We start from the raw sequence: 19,057 nt of genomic DNA on the forward strand, positions 1-19,057 counted from the left end.
TGCCTTCAAAGCCATACCCCCCTGAAGAAAATACTTTCTTCGCCCAACCGTCAAAACGTTTGTTGTCCCTACCAGGAGGGATGGTAGGGTACGACGCCTGCTTTGCTGGGGCCGTAGCCGCCTGCACCACCAAACTCTCCCGAGTAGGGTGCGCTGACAAGTAGCAGGGGTCGCCACTGGCTGGAAGGTACTTTTTCGGCAACGACTTACCCACTGCCGGGAGACTCCGGAGCAGTCCAAGCCGCCGCCGCCCTTCTTTGCAAGGCCATATGAAATGGCAGTACCGGGTCAGTTGGTGGACCTTGGTCCAAGATATCCGTCAGGTCATCCTGCAGAAAATCCACTGGTGGCGCAGACCACCCAAAGTACTCCGCCACCCTTGACATGAGACGCCTCATGAAGACTCGCCGTGCGTATCAGGCTCAGGCCTACCGAACTCAACCTCCGGAGAGGTATCCAGACCACTGGCATCGTGCAAAGACTGACACAGGTCTTCCCATCTGGCTATGACCAGACAATAGTTTGTCAGGAACCTCATCAGGAACCAAACCTTCATCAGACCCTTCATCCACCTCAGAGATGTAATCCAGAGGCTGGAATAACTCCCTGGATAAGGGCACAGAAAAGGTTCAAATACAGGCCTTCCTGACTTCCTCAGGGCCTTCCTCAGAATTTCCACCGATGCACGGGGTACCTCCGGTAAAGCCTCCTCAAAAGGCGTTGACGGAATCGGCATCGACATCTAGCGTGGCGCCAACGGCTTCGACACAGGCCTCGAGGCCGGAGCCCCGATCGTGTGCTTCGACAGCCATGGCGCTGATAGCGTCAATGACTTCCTCGGAGGCGGAGCCTCGAGAGAGTCCCTCCACGGACATGGCGCCGATGGCGTGGATGTCTTCTTAGTAGACCTCACAGGCTCTGACGGTCTCAGGGGCGTCGAAGACCGGGACCTGGAGCAGGAATGGCTAGACCGATCTACCTTGTCCGATTGGGACGTCGACGGCTCCCGATGATCACGCCGACCGCCCGGGCCCAAAGGCGTGCGAGTAGTGGCCCTAGCGCATTCCTTGCCGGCTTCTCTCGAAGGCGCAGATGGAACAGAGCCCTGCATCCCATTCCGCAGGAGAGGAATGCTTGTTGGGACAAGCTACCTGCCGTCTGGCGGAGTCCTCGGACGAGGAAGGCGACCGGTGACGGCTCTTCCGCGAGTGCCTCGAAGAGGCAGAGGAATGGAGGGAATCACTCCGGGACCGAGACCCCCCCCCCCCCCGGACTTACACCGACGCGAAGAGACGCCCCTCGAATCGTCATTCGAAAGCCCAGTGGATCTCGATTTACAGGGTTTGAAAACCCTACCGACCGTCAACTTCTTCCGCTCTGGCAAGGCCTTCGACGTCAAAGACTGGCAATCGTCACAGTCATCAGTGGCGTGGTCCTCGCCGAGGCACCACAGGCAGACGTTGTGCGGGTCCGTAAGCGACATCTTGGAACCGCAGCTGCTGCACTTCTTGAAGCCCGAACGCGGGGTAGGAGAAGACAAAGACATGATAACTTCACAAACAACCAAGTTCGAAGAACCGATAGAATCAGAAGAACCGAGGCGCGCCGAGATTCCGAAGCGAACACGTTCACAGAAAAAACAGAACTGAGGCTATGGGCGTCATGCGTCCTACTTGCACATCCGGTGACGTCGGCTCGACTTAGGCCCTCGAGGGAGCGTATCAACGAAGAAAATTTTCCAAAGCAGCACAGCTGTGATGATTACCGGTCCTAGATGTGGAATACGTTGGAGGACACAATCCCTTCGAAATAACGATTTATAACAGAAACCTTGAGTGTACGTATTACTTGAGCTGTACAAATGAAATCCGTAAATACGACAGGTCACATTTACCCCTTTTGAGGTAGGGCTGGCTGCTCAGTAACACTACCAACTTGTGTAGTACAGACCTATACCAAAAGGTGGATTACCTAATACCAAGCAGATAAGTGTTATGTAGTTTCACACAGTGTGACTCCATCAATTGTTACCTAACACACTACTAGTTTTGGTACCAAATGGGAACCTTTTTCGTAGGATGGAGAGCTTGCGATCGGTCACAAAACTGACCACAGCCTGCAGTAATGGTGCCTTCCTAGGCATTACCTCAAGCTGCAGCCCCCAAGCACCCAGACGACCTTGGTGCTCATTAGGATGGAGGTTATAAGGCCACAATACAGTCTTTGTGCATATCATCCAGGGACAGTCTTACTAACTGATGCATCTCCTGAGGGCGGTCAAATGCAGTATGTGTGAATGGTAGGCACAGAGTCAAAGCACATTTCTGACTGAACAAAGCATAACAAAAAAAAAAGAAAAAACACTCGCCTGGGAGTATCCAAAAGGAGTGACCCAAAACTTAAAGGACAAAAATCAGTAATAGAGAAAGAACGTGTTCCTGTCCTGGAAAAAAAATGCAACAGGGTAGTGCAGTGGCAGGTGGTAAACTATTTTTAGGGGAGGGCTGTATGCAATGGAAAATGGCACAGCATGCCCCATTTAAACGTGATCTTTAAAGATGCTGTTCAGGCTTTTCTGAAGTACTAGCCATTCCCAATCAGTTCGTAAGAAAGCAGAAGGTGCAACAAAAAAGACATTCCAAATAAAGCATGTGATCAAAGATGAATCTATCCAGTTGGCTCAGATGCCATTGATTATTTATGAATGCACCTAAACTTTAAATGAAAAAAGAGAAAGGACTCTGCTGCTGCAGAAGGTGGATAGAGTAACTCTCCTCCATGACGTGGGGTGGAGTCACTCGGCAAACACAAGGACTGCATAACAGTGAAGATGAATATGACAGCAGTCTCTGCTGAAGAGTGGTTGGGGAAACCGAGCAGGAGTGCGCGGCCTCACAAGGAGTTGGAAAAGATACAAGAGATCAGGTAGGTGGGCTAGCACTATTTTGCCATGACAAAAAAAATAACAGTGCTCGCACAACTGCATGCTGCATTGTGCTGGTAGTGCTCAGTCGCAGATTTCTTGAAAACCATTGCTAATAATTTCAAATTATTTTGTTTCACTACATCAGTGATGGTGTTGCAATATGGAGGCCACAACATTTTGACGTACAATACTAGGATCATAGTTACAGCCAGAGCTTATTTATTTGCATGTGTATTTGACATTTATCACAAATATATTTACCACAAGTATCACTTTTTAGCTACTAGGTTTGAAAAGTAATGAAATACAAAAAGACCAAATATCATTCTAACTAGTCGCTGCATTTGAACACCACCTATTGTGAGGGCAACGCATAGTTTTACAATAATTAGGTTTTGGATCACTTATGAAAACCATAAACAGTATGTTTTAGCAAATGACAGTCAATATTGAAAGTGTGGCTTGGTTGACGTCCCTAGTTGGTGAAATGGTACTAGGAAATAGTTTATGAAATAAAATGAGTGATTACAAAAATATTTGTGCCACCCGGTTGCTCTAAAAAAACATTTTTTTAAAAATGTTTGGCTTTTGGCAGCCATACAGGAACATCTACTACTAAGCTTAGCAAGGGCTAACAGTATATTCAAAGTAACATTCAAAGATTTGCAATTATGTTCGTTTCTTACATAATACTATAAACATGAAATGTTAAATCTTTTTATACTATGAAACGTAAACATGAAATTGAGTTAATTGTCAAAGACAACCAAATTTATTATATTGTGTAAGGTCTAAACACAGAGATTGAGTTAAAAGTGCTGGGGTACCTATTAACTATAACAGTTAACAGTTACTGAATAAAAGTACCAACCTTCTTGCCCAGAATTCATTTCCCAAACAAGATGATGTACTCCCCCTCGTTCCTCCAACACCTCTATGAATTTTCCTTATTGTTAATGATGTAAAGGGGGAAAAGGAAAAAAAGAAAAAAGTACAGTATCCAAACAGCTAATGTCACAGAAGGCATGTAGTTTTCTATACACAATAGAAACAAAGGTTCCCAGTGTTTTCGATCTTTGCATGAATGATTGTTGTGCGCAAAAGACACGAGCAGACATAAATAACAGATTACTTTGTTTTGTTCACAGACATACATAATGCCACATGCGTAGTCACTGTCTTACAACTACTCCGACGGGCTATACTTCCATCACCTTCCCTGTATGTGTTTTCTTGTAAGGTCCCTAAAGGGTCAGGTCTTCAGTGATGGCTTTAACAAAGACACTTCGAGAGCACATGAGCTTGCAGTGTAAAAAATTCAAGATAGTCCACTAATATCCAATTTAAAGGGGACGCTGGAAAATGAAAGCAGAAAATCTGTATTCAGAACAGAGCAACTGTTTCTCTACAAACAACTACTTCAAACAAACAAGGCCTTATCACGCAACGCCTCAAAGAAAAGCCAATGTATAATATCACCAAAAACTGCCATCTCTGGTGCTACGCTGTTGGGCCAGGAAGCTAGAGACAACTACTCTAGCAAGGCGCTGAAAGGAGTAGCACCCAAGATACCTGTTCAATCTGCAGGAGACCAGGCACCACATCTGCATAGGGAAGAAAAAAACGTTAAGCTACATGGCACCACTGAGAAAACAGTGTGATGTGTACTTATTTCAACACTTTTGGGGTAATGGTCCAAGCCAATTCGGGGATGCCAATTCGGGGATCCCACCACGTCGTTCCGAATCAATCATCTTCTTAGTCACCCTACACTCCTGAGAAAGACAAACCAATCCACCTACAATCTTACTGCAAATCAGGCCAACCCTAGACTACTCTACCACCACACACTGCCCATCTACTGTTCCACAAATCTTCTAAACTATAGGTGGCCCACATTTTTCCTGCTACACTTAATTGCTCTGCACACTGGTCATGGAACATTTAATGAAACTACATCTCCAGCTGAGACCGTTTTCATTCATACAGAGCCCCTTCGCCTACTCCAGCCCATGCCAACAAAACAAAAAACATCCTCACTCGAGCACATACAAATAAGAAACCATTTCCCTATTTACAGTAAACACTGTCCTCCACTTCTGGCTGACGGTTCAAAAAGGCACGTATATAGATTTGGCACGCCTCTTATTTTCGCTGTTAAAGGCCTACCCACCTGCTACTCCACTTTTAAGCTTCAAAGCAGCAGGATAGATCACCCAACGACTTTTAGAGAATTACCATTCCTCTTTTTTACCCAATCAAATCCCACTGCTTATATCCAGCTGCAAATTGACCAATTTCCAATGCCCAACACTCTTCCATTTGCACTACTCCAGACATTCCCCTCATTAAATGAACCTATACTCCGACCACCTTTTTGCTGATGGCGAGACAAACCCCCATACTTTCCCCCCCCAAATCTCCCACTTTTACACCAAGTGACAGAATTTCCACTTCTATTTGTCAAAGAATGGCAATTTAATTTGCATAGCTGCATCTGAAATCACTACAAATGAGATCCGAAAAGGTTCACCAGACAGCTAACGGCGTGTGAGAGATTTCACAGAGTGAAATCAGTAACATCCCAAGTCCTTGGAGTCATTCTGACGCTTTACCTCTGCTCTCTTTTCCATGTGCCACAGACAACACTGCCAAATCAAGCCACAAAACATTTCAAGATTTAAAAAAAAGCTGTTCCCTAGCTTTAGCAATGTTAGTCCAAACACATGATTTCAACGATCATAAACAGAGGTTGGTCATGCATCTGCACAGATGCAGTTATCTGGTGCTTGGAATTAAGACCAGGATACTGGCAGTAGTGCCACATAGCATGTGATAGCAAGGCTGTAAGGAAACATGTGAAAATGTTTAGCATGTAGAAGAAAACCAGGGTACCTTGTCTTGGTCGCTCATTGCCATAACAAACTAGGCACCACAACATCAAGTTCTAAAACCACCCTTACACCCAGTTGTTGTACTGGAAAAGAAAATGAATAATAGACAAGCCAGCCTCCCTCTAAGAGAGGTTTATGCCTCAAACCACTGGTCACCTACAAGCTCTAGAACCACAGGACACCCACTATTGGGAGATGGGCAGAGGATTAACATTTTAATTGTGTTGAAACTATAAACTATACGGTTTCTCCCAGCTAGCTCCACGACAGAGAAGGTGGCCAAGTATAGACCATGTGGGCCATCTTTGAAAAAGGCAGCATAGCTTCTTCCAAACCGACCCAAACTGCTCATTAATGGCACATGCTAAAAAGCAGAAGATATCAGCCCAAATTGAAATCAGATTAATCGTTTGGGTCTATGCTGCGTTGTATTTGTATTTTATTTATTTATAAAGCGCACCTGGCCCAGGGGCATCCAGGCGCATAATTTGAGATACATGCATAGTCATACGAGGCAGTTACTATACAAGGAAGTATTTACACATTTACAGAGTTGTATGCATACATAGTAAGTAAATTACAGTTAATGTACACAAAGGGATTTGCAAATTATAAACCGACAGAGGTCAAATAAAACAGGATAGACAGTTACGAATAATACACAACAGAATTTACATGTGTGCAGCAGGCCAAGATGGTAGGTCAAGGCAAGTGTGCGGAGTAAACCGTCTAAATCAAAGTGTGGTTGGGGCATACAGCCATGCTTTTGCTTGCCTTTTGAACACAGGGAAGGAAGGTTCAGCTCTGAGGGGGTTTGTTATTTAATTCCAAACTTTAGCTGCCATAACAGGGAAGCTGGTTCCCCCTGATCGAAGCAAGTTGAAGTGGGCACTTCTGAGGGGTCTGTTAGCGGTGTGGATAGTGAATCTCTTGACTAGGTAACTAAGTGCATAGTTCGCAATGCATTTGTGCGTAAGAGCAAGGGTTTTTAAGGATACGCGTCGTGGGACTGATAGCCAGAGGAGACTTTTTCTAGTATCGGAGATGTGATGGTTCCTGGGGATATTTAGAGCAGCTCTGATAGCATTGGTTCTGGACAATCTGAAGTTTGTTGAGATTCCCTTGGTTAGTGCGGAGATAGAGGGCGTTACAATAATCAATTTTAGACATGAGGGATCTCTGTGCCCAAATTGCATGGTGTGATATTTAGACTGCATTGATAGGCCCCTCTCCCACTATACAGGTCTCTCAAATTTAGCAGGGCCCATGTGCCCAAACTGCATTGGATGATATTCAGATGGCATTGAGAAGGCCTCTCTCCCATGGTGCTGTTCTCTCAAATTTAGCGGGGCCTCTGTGCTCAAATTGCAATGTATGATATTTAGACTGCATTGATAGGCCCCTCTCCCACTATACAGGTCTCTCAAAATTAGCAGGGCCTCTGTGCCCAAATTCCATTGGGTGACATCCGGATTGCTTTGACGGGTCTCTCTCCCACGGTGCAGGTCTCAGGTTTAGCAGGGCCTCTGTGCCCAAATTGCACCATGTGGTATTAGATTGCTTTGATAGGCCTCTCTCCCACTATACAGGCCTCACAAATTTCGCTGACCAACTCACTCTTAAGTGAGACAGAACCCACCAGTGAATTACTGTGGAGTGACACTCTGGTTAGGGGATCACAGCACAAGGAGCAAGTCCGAGCTGCGCCATCCAAGCCACTCTTCAACTAATAGATACCCTTCTCAAACCCACATAACTTGCTCACCGCAGTGAATCGCACTCAGGGAGACGGACACTAAAGAGAGCCACCGATAACACCCAACTATATAACCCCTAACCACCGCCCTAACCCTCAAGACATTGATTGAACGAGTAGGCAACTTCAGTCGGAACACTACCTATAGACAGAGCCCAAACTAGTAGCGGACTGCCTCCACACCCACTACTACACCACAAGACAACAAGACCAAAGCCGGACAAACTGGACATCACCAAACAAAGACTAAAACAACTCTCAATCTTATAATGCTGCTCAAATGCCCCATTCCAAGGAAAAGACAATGAGAAGAAAGAACAAACACTCCGGAACAGCAACTAAGAACGACAACTATAGAAGGCACTCCCACAGACAGGAACACAAATCGAACCAACACTGAGAGAAGAGACAAATCCCTCTACCCAACTCCATACCTCGCCGACAACTGGCCACCACAGCAATCCAACCCAACGCTAGAAGCAGCAACATCAAAAAACCTAACACAAGCAAGTAGAAGAAGGATAAACAACTCGAAACACTTAACACACGACCAATGCGGAAAACCCTACATCACCAAAACAAGAGGAACTTCAAACCGACAGCCACAACTCCTGGAAGACGAACCCGATGAAAACAAAAAATCCCAAGACAGAACCTAGAAGAACTTTTTGAAGACACCAACACCCCGAAACCCACAGCCCAACAAGAGATCGACCAGGAAGGAAAACTCAACATCGTTCAGAAGACGACCTCAACAAGAAAGTCCAAACCAAACACCACCTCCAAACTTCACTGCAATCTAATAAACGCAAGATCCATGTCAAAACACTCAACAGAGATCTTCGAGCTACTCAACGACAACGGCATGGACATCCTATTCATCACAGAAACATGGCTGGACGACAACTACAAAATCACACTCCAAAGCTGCCTTCCAACCAACTTCAAATGCCTGCAAACAAACATGAAAAACAAAAAAGGAGGAATCGCAATAGCATTCAAAGAACACCTGAAAATAAAAACAGACGAACCACTCAACATCCTCAACTGTGAAACCATGGCAATACACCTAACAGCGAGCCCAAAAACCAAAATCACATTCATCCTGGTGTACAGACCGCCGACATATGATGCAACCTTCGTCGACAACTTCATAGAAGCCATCACCAACTTAGCCATTGACCAAGAACACCTAATCATCCTGGGGGGACTTCAACATCTGGTTTGAAGACAGTCACGCCAATTCCCAAAACTCACTGATTGAACAACTCACCACCATGGAACTACGGCAACTAGTCAAAGGGGCAACACACTCGGCAGGACACACCCTCAACGCAATTTTCACCAAAAAAAACTCATCACCACAGCACCACCAATACAAATACTATGAAGCGACCACCTCATCATCCCATTCGTGATCACTCTGCCTACTCAAGTCTGCATCCGACCCCCGAAACTTCCAACCACCACAAAAAGAAACTGGAAACACGTCAAAGAAAGCAACCTATTCAAACAACTGGAATTAACCAAACCCTCAACTACAGAACTAGAGCTAGCTGACCTAGATGGGAAAGCGGAGATACTACACAAATGGATTACAGATACAAAAGACAAGATCGCTGCAGAAAACCCAGAGAGGTAGAGAAAGTCAAAGGGCACGTGTGTGCACCAGTTGTGTGCAGCTTGGGTGGTATTCGTGTGACTGCTGCTTCTTAGCGGTAGGTGTGGTGGTTGAGAGATCAATAGTATGTGTTTGTTCTGGCAGGTTGTTATCCAAACCGATACTGGCTGGGTTAGGTCTGGGGAGAACGCCTAGGCTGGGAAGTGTATAACCAGCAGTGTTTAGATAGGGTGTTGGGCGGTATGAGTCAGAGTGATGGTATGACAACAGCTATAACGAATGGTGTCATAGTATCGCTGTGTTCTAGATGAGTGGTGGTGTAAGGAATAGAGTAAGCATGGAGAAGTGATAAGGTGGTTTATCTTAGGTGCTTATGGGCGCGCTCACTCCAAAAGGTTACATGTACGGCAGCCATACCATGTACTCCAACTGTTCTCCGCCTTTCCGACCGTTTCAGGTGCTCAAGGACATTTGTATCGGCCATCTGGATAACGCACTCGTCCACTCTACGCACACAGCCGCTCTACGCGCTCATCCGCATTCGGCACTCCCCCTCATTAGGCCCTCGGCCCCTCTTTAGGCACTCGGCCGCTCATGAACAATCATGTTAATGTTAAAGGATATTTATACTGCGCAATATCACCACCGGAGTGGTCCCCTGGCGCTCTGGCGGCTCTGAAGGAGGGAGGGGGGGGGGGGGGTGAGTTAGTGGGAATAAGCTGGCAAAGTGCAAGAGAGCAGTGATTTGCTGTTGGCAACCTCAGCCCGGTGGGTCCGTTGGTTGGCCTTGGGGTGTTTGAGGTCCGTAGTCGTCGTATGCTGTTGTGCAAGTTTATGTGCGGTTTGTTTTGTTGGTGCAGTGTAGTGAAGTTTGTGCGGATTGCTGCATATTAGAGTTGCGGTTGTGTTTGGTTAGAGTTTGAGCGGTGTATGCAGAGAGAAGAGATTGTTAGTGGATTGGTTAGTTGGCCTTTCAGTCCTTGCAATTGTGTCTAGGTGTGATGTTTGTTATCATTCACTATTCCTTCTGAGTGTGCGGCGCTTGCTAATTTCAAAATTCTGTCTAGATGCGAGGAAGGCTAGTGATCATGATTGTCATCATTCACAGTTTCAAGTGTGGCGCATGCTAGCATTCATAGTCCTGTCTAGATGCGGCGCAGACTAAATTCAAGAATTTCCATCTAAGTGTGGTACATGTTAAAATTCATAAACATGTCTAGATGCGAAGCAGGATTAAGTCAATAATTCCATTTAAGTGTGGTACATGCTAACATGCATAATCCTGTCTAGATTTGATGCAAGCTAAAATTGAGAATTCCAACATCCGCTCTGCACACTCGTCCGCTCTATACATTAATCTGTACAGTGCAGTGTTTAATGCACTCATCTGCTCCACCTATTTCATCCGCTCCATTCATTTCGTTCATTAATCCTAATTATCAGTTTAGTCCAAGTCACATTTCGTACGCATTCAGTTTCAAGTTCTCGTTCAGTCCCATGCCCTACACCCGTCTCATCTATACGAATCGTCCATTCATGCCATGCACTCACAGAATCAATGCCATCTGTCTGTGGACCGATCTCTCGCCTAAACCCAGTTTTTTTTCTTGTTTTTTTTTAATCTGGTTTATTCATTCCATTCTGTATGTCCTTTCTAGATTACATTAGAGGTTATTTTTTTTGCTTCCTCACTTGGTTCATGATGTTGTATTGCTATTTGTTTTAATGTTAATTAAATCTAGTCTAGGTTAATTGACAGGTTGTTATCCAGATTATTCCTTAAGTCATCACTGATCTTTTGTCCATTACATTTATTTGTTTAATTCATTAATTTCAGCGGTATTACTGTCTTAATACAACTTATTCTTTATATTTACTTTACAGGTATGATCGATTTCACTCAATCTATTTAGTTTGTCCTTTTTAGCCAATCGGTGGAAGTTATTAGTTTACGATTTCATGCTCGGAATCGTGATATTGCATTGATATTTATGATCAAGTATTTTGGCAACGTCTTTGAGATGCTGTTATCCAGTTTGAGTTAGGTTGAGTTTGGGGTCAGTTTTAGGAGAAGAGCCAAGTTTTAAGCAATTTGCGGAAACACAAGGTCTTCAGTGAGTCGGATGTGGGGCGGGAATGTGTTCCACAGCAGTATGCGTTGACTCCAAGGTAGAGGGGGGGGTTTGCGTAGTCCAGTCTAGATATAACTGATTGGACAGCTGTCACAACCCTCGCCCAAAACCCCCTCTGGCAAACCCATTGGCCATGTGGAGTCAGGACTCGGGCCTCTAGAACCTGGCATCCTTTTCCAAAACCCTCTTGGGGCCACTCCTGGCACCTATGGCGCCAGGCTCATACACCATGAAAAACATGTGCTTGGGAACTACATAATGTGTTATCAGCCAACATGGAGGTTTCCACATAGCTTGGTTCGTAAGAACCAAGCTATGTGGTCTAGTGTTTTGGGTGTGGCAGCCTAGGGACTACTTTACCTGGACTATTTTGTTTGGGCTATTTAAACCAGACCCGAGCAAGACAACACGCTTCGCGTTACTTTGCAGCTTGCAACGTGACGCTCACCGTGTCCAGCTATTCCCTTGGAGAAGCAGAACCTGCAAGGAGACAAAAGGAACATCATTAGCAGTAGCATCTTACCTGCAGTCTTCATCTTTAAACACTCCCAGCTACTGAGAACAGCTTCCTCGAATCTGCACGCCTCCCGGACAGAACAACCTGAAAGAGGAAGATAGAGGCAACATTAAAGAAAGTAGTAGAGACATTTGCAAGTTACGAACTGCACAAAAGGCTTACCTGGCTGGTCGCCTCTCGGCTGGCACCACTCCAGACATTCCACTCGCGCTGAAGATCACTGACCTACAAGGAAGGAAAACACAGGTTAGCAAAGGCAAGACTTCGCAGCGCTGCGCATAGCGCTTACTTACCGCATCATAGCGCTCTTAATACGCCATCATTTACCAGCGGGGCTCAACCAAGCCAGTTCGCCGCGCTGAAGCTCTGCATACCTAAGGGCAAAAGAGAGACATTTTTAAACAAAGAAAGGCATGCAGGATAGCAACAAAACTAATGAACAGAAATAAGACCTACCTGAACAATATCAAACGGGCCGGCGTCAGTGAAGTAACTGGACCGCACACGCCCATGAAAGACAACGTGCCCCTGCAAAAAAGGCAGGACTGAGAGCACGCCTAACTCTACCACAAGGCAGAACCTTCCCCGCAGACCACATCTGGGTAAAGCTGAGAAGCATACCAGCGAGTAACCCGGCTGGGTGGCGTCCCTGTGGATACCAGGTGAGCCTAACTTCGGAGAGTGTATGGAAAGGACAGGTACGGAAAAATGCGCTTAAGAGTTTTGAAGTGGTAGTGGCAGGACTTTGAGACGTTGTTGACTTGGCGTGAGTGTTAAGTCAGAACCACCTGTAACCCGGTCTACTACACCGTTGTTGTTTTATCACAATCTGCACTGTATATTTTTACCATGCTGTAACTGTTTAAGTCTCCGGCGCCCAGCTACCCCAGGGTTCGGTGCGCGGTACAAATAAATAAACTAAACTAAACTAATCTACGACGCATCCAAGGTTTTCAACTGATTTAGAGGAGGTCAGTGAGTTGCCCGTGGTAGGCCAGGGTAGTGGGTGTGGACGAAGTTCAGTGTTGCCACATACCATTATTTCGGTTTTGGAGGGGTTTAGCAGTAGGTGGTTTGTGGTCATCCAGAGCTCTATGTCGAGGAGGCAGGCCGCGAGGTCAGGTCGGCAGTTGGGATTTGAGTTCAGGAGTTTCAGAATTAGTTGAGTGTCATTGGCATAGTTGTAGCACAGGATGTTGTGCATGCAAATTATTTGTGGGAGGGTGGCCATGTAGAGATTGAACAGGAGGGCCGATAGGCATGCTCCTTGTGGCACTACGGTGTTGACTGGTCGGGGTTGGGAGGAATAGGTTGAGAGTAGAGTCATTTGATTTCTGTTTTTGAGGAAGGATGCTATCCATTTGAGGGCGGTTCCACGAATTCCTAGGGAGTGGAGGCGGTCAAGAAGGATTGAATGATTGTGTCAAAATCGGTGGATAGGTCAAGGAGGATTAATGTGGCGCAGCCTGCACAGTCTGCTGCGTTTGTGAGGTCATCCCAGATTGAGGTTAGGGTGGTTTCAGTTCCGTGTCGGGCTCTGAAACCTGATTGAGTGGGGTCTAGGAGATTATTAGCTTCAACAAATGCATTTAGTTGGGAGTAGGCGGTTTGGTTGATGAGTTTGGCCAGGAACCTGGTGTTAGAGATGGGGCGAGAGTTTTTGGGGTCAAGGGAAGGTTTCTTTTTTTTATTAGAGGTTTGACATGAACTGTTTTGAATGCGTCAGGAAAAATTCCTGAGGAAAGGGAGTCATTTATGATGGTTCTCGCGTGTTCTCCTGCACAGGTCGAAGCAAAGATTTCTTTGGGGGTTGTGGCCGGGCAAGGGTCAAGCTGAGAGCCGGATGGTTTGCAGGCAGAGAGAAGTTTGAGAAATTGGTTGGCAGATATTGGACTAAAGGAGTCGAACGCTGGATGGCTAGTGGTCAATCCCTGCACGAGGAACGCCGGCAGAACACTACAGAAACCTTCTAAACCTATCACTGACAACAGGGACTGTACCGAAGCTCTTCAAATCAGCATATATCAAGCCACTCCTGAAAAACACAAATGGCGACGTAGAAGACCTCTCCAACTACAGGCCGATCTCCAACATCCCCTATACGGCAAAACTCCTAGAAACCTACGTATATAAACTAACCCAAGAACACATAGAAAAACACCACCTTCTAGACCAAGCCCAAGTAGGTTTCAGACCAGCAAGAGGAACGGAAACAGCACTACTATCCATCTGGGACGACCTCAAAACTAACGCAGACTCAAACACTACCTCCGCCCTTATTCTGCTCGACCTCTCCACAGCCTTTGACACAGTTAGCCACGATACTCCGACCTAAAGACTAGAAGACATAGGCATAACAGAAACAGCACTACTCTGGACCAAATCATTCCTAGCAGACAGAACGGGAACCGTATGGATTAAACCATTCAAATCCACTCCACGAGTTGATGACTGGAGTGCCACAAGGATCCTCACTATCTCCGCTATATTTCAACAACTACCAGACTCCGGTCATCAGAATCTTCAAAAAATACAACATTGCATGCTAGAACTACGCAGATGATACTCAAATCATCTACAAAATCAAAGATACTGATGCCGATCATTCAAACCTAATTGACTGTCTAATTTCAACTGGATGAATGCCAACAACCTGAAAATCAACCCAGGAAAGACAGAAATCATGATCATAACCAAAGACCAAGAGAATGAAACCACCATCCCGTGGCCTACGGAAATGGGAAATGAACAGACACCATCTAAGGTAGTAAAAAATCTGGGAGTCCCAATGGACAACACCCTCACCCTAGAACCACAAATAAATGTAACTGAAGAAATGTTTTTTCCTCCTCCACACGGCAAGAAGACTTCTACCTTTCCTCTCCTTCACGCACAAAACACTCACTATCTTCGCCCTCATCATGTCAAGAATCGACTATGCAAACAGCCTCTACCTCGGAATACCAGAACACCTCTTGAAGAAACTACAACGGATCCAAAATGCAGCAGCAAGACTACTACTCAAACTATCCAGAAGAGACCACATCGTTCCTGCCCTAAAAACACTACACTGGCTCCCAGTAAAACATTGCATCACCTTCAAAACAATGTGCATAACGCACAGGGCAATCAGTGGACAAGGAGCAGAATTCCTACAAAAGAAAATAACAATCTACAAGCCAACAAGACCCCTCAGATCAGGCAACAAAATCCGCCTGGAACTTAAACAATATCTTAAGAAAAAACTTGGAGGCACCTCCTTCTACCACTTAGCCGCAAAAACCTGGAACAACATCCCAAAAGAAATAAACAGAAGATCACCTAAAATTCAGAAAATCACTAAAAACCTGGCTCTTCAACACCACAGACTCAAACTGAAATCGAAACAAAGAAAAAAGATGACTAAACGGGAAAGGACACGGACAACCCCAGAACTGACAGGGAATATCCCACGGCACCCGGAGGGGTGACTCCGGGCAGACTAACGCAGGCGACACGCATGGAGATCAAATCAACTACCCCAGCCAACCTCACCCACCAGGTACCACAATGGTGTGGAATTGTAGGGAATTGACAACCAACACACTATCTGAGTTGTTGACATTGGCAGGTATACTGGCCACAGGAGTATGATGGGAGGACAGGTGGTGCTATGAGAGAGCCTGATAGAGGTGGGGGCCAGATGAGAAAGGGACCTTGAATGCCAGACGGGCCCAGATCAGGACAGAGGCGCATCAGGTGAGACTATGCAAGTCCAGCGCCTCAATTCAGGATAGAAATGCCAACTAACCAACCCCATTGACAATTTCACCCTCTGCATACACCTCTCAAACCAAACGCAACCAAAAACCTACAGCACAACAAACCGCACAAACTTCACTAAATTGCAACAACAAAACAATTCACACAGACTCGCACAACAGTACACGACGACTAACGCCCGCAAACACCCCAGGCCCAGCCAACGGACCCACCGGGCTGAGGCCGCCAACAGCACATCACTGCTCTCTTGCACTTTTTCTGCTTCCTTCCACTAACTCAACCTCCCCTCTTTCAGAACTGCCAGAGCGCCAGGGGACCACTCCGGTGGTGATAGTGCACGGTACAAATATCCTTTAACATTAACATTAAGATGACCAGGGTCATAGCTAATGTAGTACAGTTGGCTTGGGATAGGAAGGGGCTGAAGGCTGTAATGAGCTTGCATGTGTAAGCTGCAGAGGACGATACTGCATTGGTTTGCCTAGAGACAGAAAGGGTGGAGTCGATGTAAATGCCTAGGGTTTTTGGTAACTTTGATGATGTTGCCATCAATGACAAAGGAGTTAAACGCAGAGACAAGTTTGCCAAGTCTTTGATGGGTGCCTAAAATGAGAATCTCTGCCTTTTCGTCATTCAGACAGAGTTCATGATTGGCCATCCATGCTTGGATGACTTGGTAGAGTGTGTCAGCTGTGTGATCGCTGGTGATAGGTACGAGTATGATCTATTAGACCCAACAACATACTCAAAAAGAACATGACCGTACCTACAGAGGAGAAGGTCAACTGCCCAGATGATGTGGCTTCTGCTGTGGCACATACAACCTACTTCAACACCAGTGAAACAATGTGAACCTAAATTGATTAGAGCTACCTCTAAACTACCGCTTCAACATTCTGAGAACCGCTTTGAAATGGACAGTGCCCGATTAAGTTGGTAATGTGGGACATACTGGTTTTGATGGAATAGTAGCATGTATTGGGTAAGCAGGATTTCCCACCTCATCTCTTGGAGGAAGGATCAGCTTCTGAACTATGACATTTTAGAGCACTTCATAGACTTCTGCACATTTGTCCACCCATTACGTGGAGTCTTGGGAAAGTTTAGCACCTTTGCGGTCATCAAAACACAGGAAACTGATACCAAGCACAAAAGCCCCTTAATAGATTAATTCCACGTATTTGTATTTCAAGTCAATGTTTGAGGTTTGGGCAATGTAAGGGAGGCATGGTATCAAGTATGACTCTGACAAAAGGTACAATGTGTAAAACTTTTATTAAAGTTTCTGGGTTTGGAAAAACTCCTACTTTGCCCTATAGCTAGGATCGGAGTAGTCTTGGCCATCAAATAATAAATAAAACAGTGCTAGTTGAGTTTGTCAAATCAAAATGTCCTATACTAACAAAACCTAATGCCTGCCCAATCTCTTGTACAAAAGGTGTGTAAAGGAGAATATGTATGCAAAGGAAAATCAGTGTTCAAATATAAAGAATAAATGTGGCTGAGTCGGCTCTCCTACCCACGTTGGACAGCACAGAGTAAGGTGGTACCCGTAGGCAGGATGACACACTGGCTCAGGTTAACAGTCAGTTCAAAACGTGGATTGAGGCCCGTCTGGCCATCCACGTTAAACTCTTTCCAGCTTTCAAAACACAGTTGAACAAAAAGTTCACGTCTGTTGCCCTCAGTCGAGCTCAGACCTTTAAAAGCACTTGTAGGTGTTCCCTTCCCCAAGCTTAATTTACATCCTTTAGGGGTTTCCCTTCCCCTAACTTATCACACTTCCAGTCTCTCTCAGTCGGGCACGGACCATTTCCTGATGTCGAAGACTTCCGAATGTGTGTGGCATTTACTTCAGACCTCAGCAGGACCACTTCGACATTCCCCTTCAAATCAATTCGCTTTTACAGTTCATTCACTTTATCGCTACAAACATTTGACCTTTCACAGAGACCTTCGAGTGAGCTACTTCCTTTCGCCGGACCACTCAGTTATTCAGTATTGCTGGTTTCACAGCTATCGTTACTTCAAAGTTCTTTCCCAGGTCTGCCTTTCTTCGCATCTCATCCACACACGTGCAGTATTCAATTGTGCGAATTAATATTCCAACTTCTATCTTTCCGTAACACACCGCTCTTTCATGTCGCTTGCCAATTCATCAGATGTGTGCGTTTCATTCTCGTCTGTGCAGTTTTTCATTTCACAAGTAAATATTTATACAAGAGGCTTGGCCTCCCCAACTCTGCCGTTCACCCGGGGGAGTCGCTGGCGTCCTTGAAACACAATGCAGCCTTCTTGTTTGGGATTTGTGCTCCTCCACGTGTATGTTACAGCCTTTTGTAGGCAACAACCTCTTGCAGGGAAATCCTGGAGTTCTTCACCAGTTTCTCTCGTCCCTCGGTCCATTGTTCTGCTCCAGTAGGTTCACCTTCGCCCCGGAAGTTCTGCTCTTACTCGTGTTCCACCTTGCTCAGAGTGTGTCACTATGTTCTGCCTTTTATCCGTGTGAGGAGAGCTAATTGCTATCAGAAGTATGCACTTAAAGTCAAGTGCCTGACTTTGCCTGACCCGGTTAGCGGGACATGTCCAATGCGATATACAAGGGTTAGCCTTCCTACTCTCAGTTGCCCTCTTCCTCGGCCCAGTGTGTGTGTAGAAAGGCGGGGGGCTGGGGGAGGCTGGGACATCACAGAACCCTATGAAATAGGATGCGTCTCACCCCCACTCCCCGAACACCACTCACCTATTTGATCCTCCCACACTGGTCCACCCCTAGTGTCTGGATCAAAAGACGATGGCCGTGACCTGGCCACCTGACAGATCTCCGGGGGACTAGAAGGTGAGACACCCTTTGGTTTCTCAAAGCACCACACTGAGAAAATATCTGTGAAGGGTCAGGAATAAATCTCAGACACAGTGGATTCATGTTTTTGGCCAAAGACTTATTAAACAAAATTGTTTGGAAAAATGCCTCTCTGTCCCTGCTCTAAGGGGTATTTTCCACATCAAAACAAAAGGAATGGGTTGTTCCTTTGTCAGAATGTCCAAAACAACAAGTCCTGTGTCCAAAGTACTATTCCGACCCTTAGAAAGGACATGTCTTTGGCCTTGAAAAGTGTACACATGTTCAAAAGAAGCCATGTTTAACTCCAGCACAAACGTTCCAGGTAAATATAGCTCACAACTCCAGAGAGTAATTCCCTTGCCCTGGATTTCCCTGCACTTATTAGTATTTCTTCAAGTTAATTTCCATCAATAGAATGAGCATACAAAGTACTGCCTGGTGTCCTGCCAAGCTTTCTCTTACTCCGGGATAGGTTTTATTCACACTCCTTGTATCTCTCGTTACATCTTTGTCAGAATTCTCTCACATAACATTGTCCAACTTGACCTTTTCCTGGAATGTCCTCTTGTGAGGGATTCTCTTTTATATAATGCTTGCAAATACC

At 45.7% G+C, this 19,057-nt stretch overlaps 1 protein-coding gene across 6 annotated transcripts in view; it reads right to left on the bottom strand.

Annotated features, from left to right (window-relative positions):
* Positions 1–19,057, bottom strand: part of GABPA (GA binding protein transcription factor subunit alpha) — a 560,071-nt gene that overhangs the window by 218,265 nt on the left and 322,749 nt on the right. For 3 of the 6 annotated variants that reach the window (XM_069636385.1, XM_069636382.1, XM_069636381.1), the window contains exon 5: positions 3,798–3,872. The exons of the other annotated variants lie outside the window; for them this stretch is intronic. In XM_069636385.1, coding sequence (XP_069492486.1) covers positions 3,798–3,872 — 75 coding nt within the window. The remainder of the gene's footprint in view (positions 1–3,797; positions 3,873–19,057) is intronic. 6 annotated transcript variants of the gene reach the window in all.

This window comes from Ambystoma mexicanum, chromosome 7p (assembly GCF_040938575.1).
Source record: "Ambystoma mexicanum isolate Mex_15411 chromosome 7p, UKY_AmexF1_1, whole genome shotgun sequence".
Taxonomy (NCBI): Eukaryota; Metazoa; Chordata; class Amphibia; order Caudata; family Ambystomatidae; genus Ambystoma; species Ambystoma mexicanum.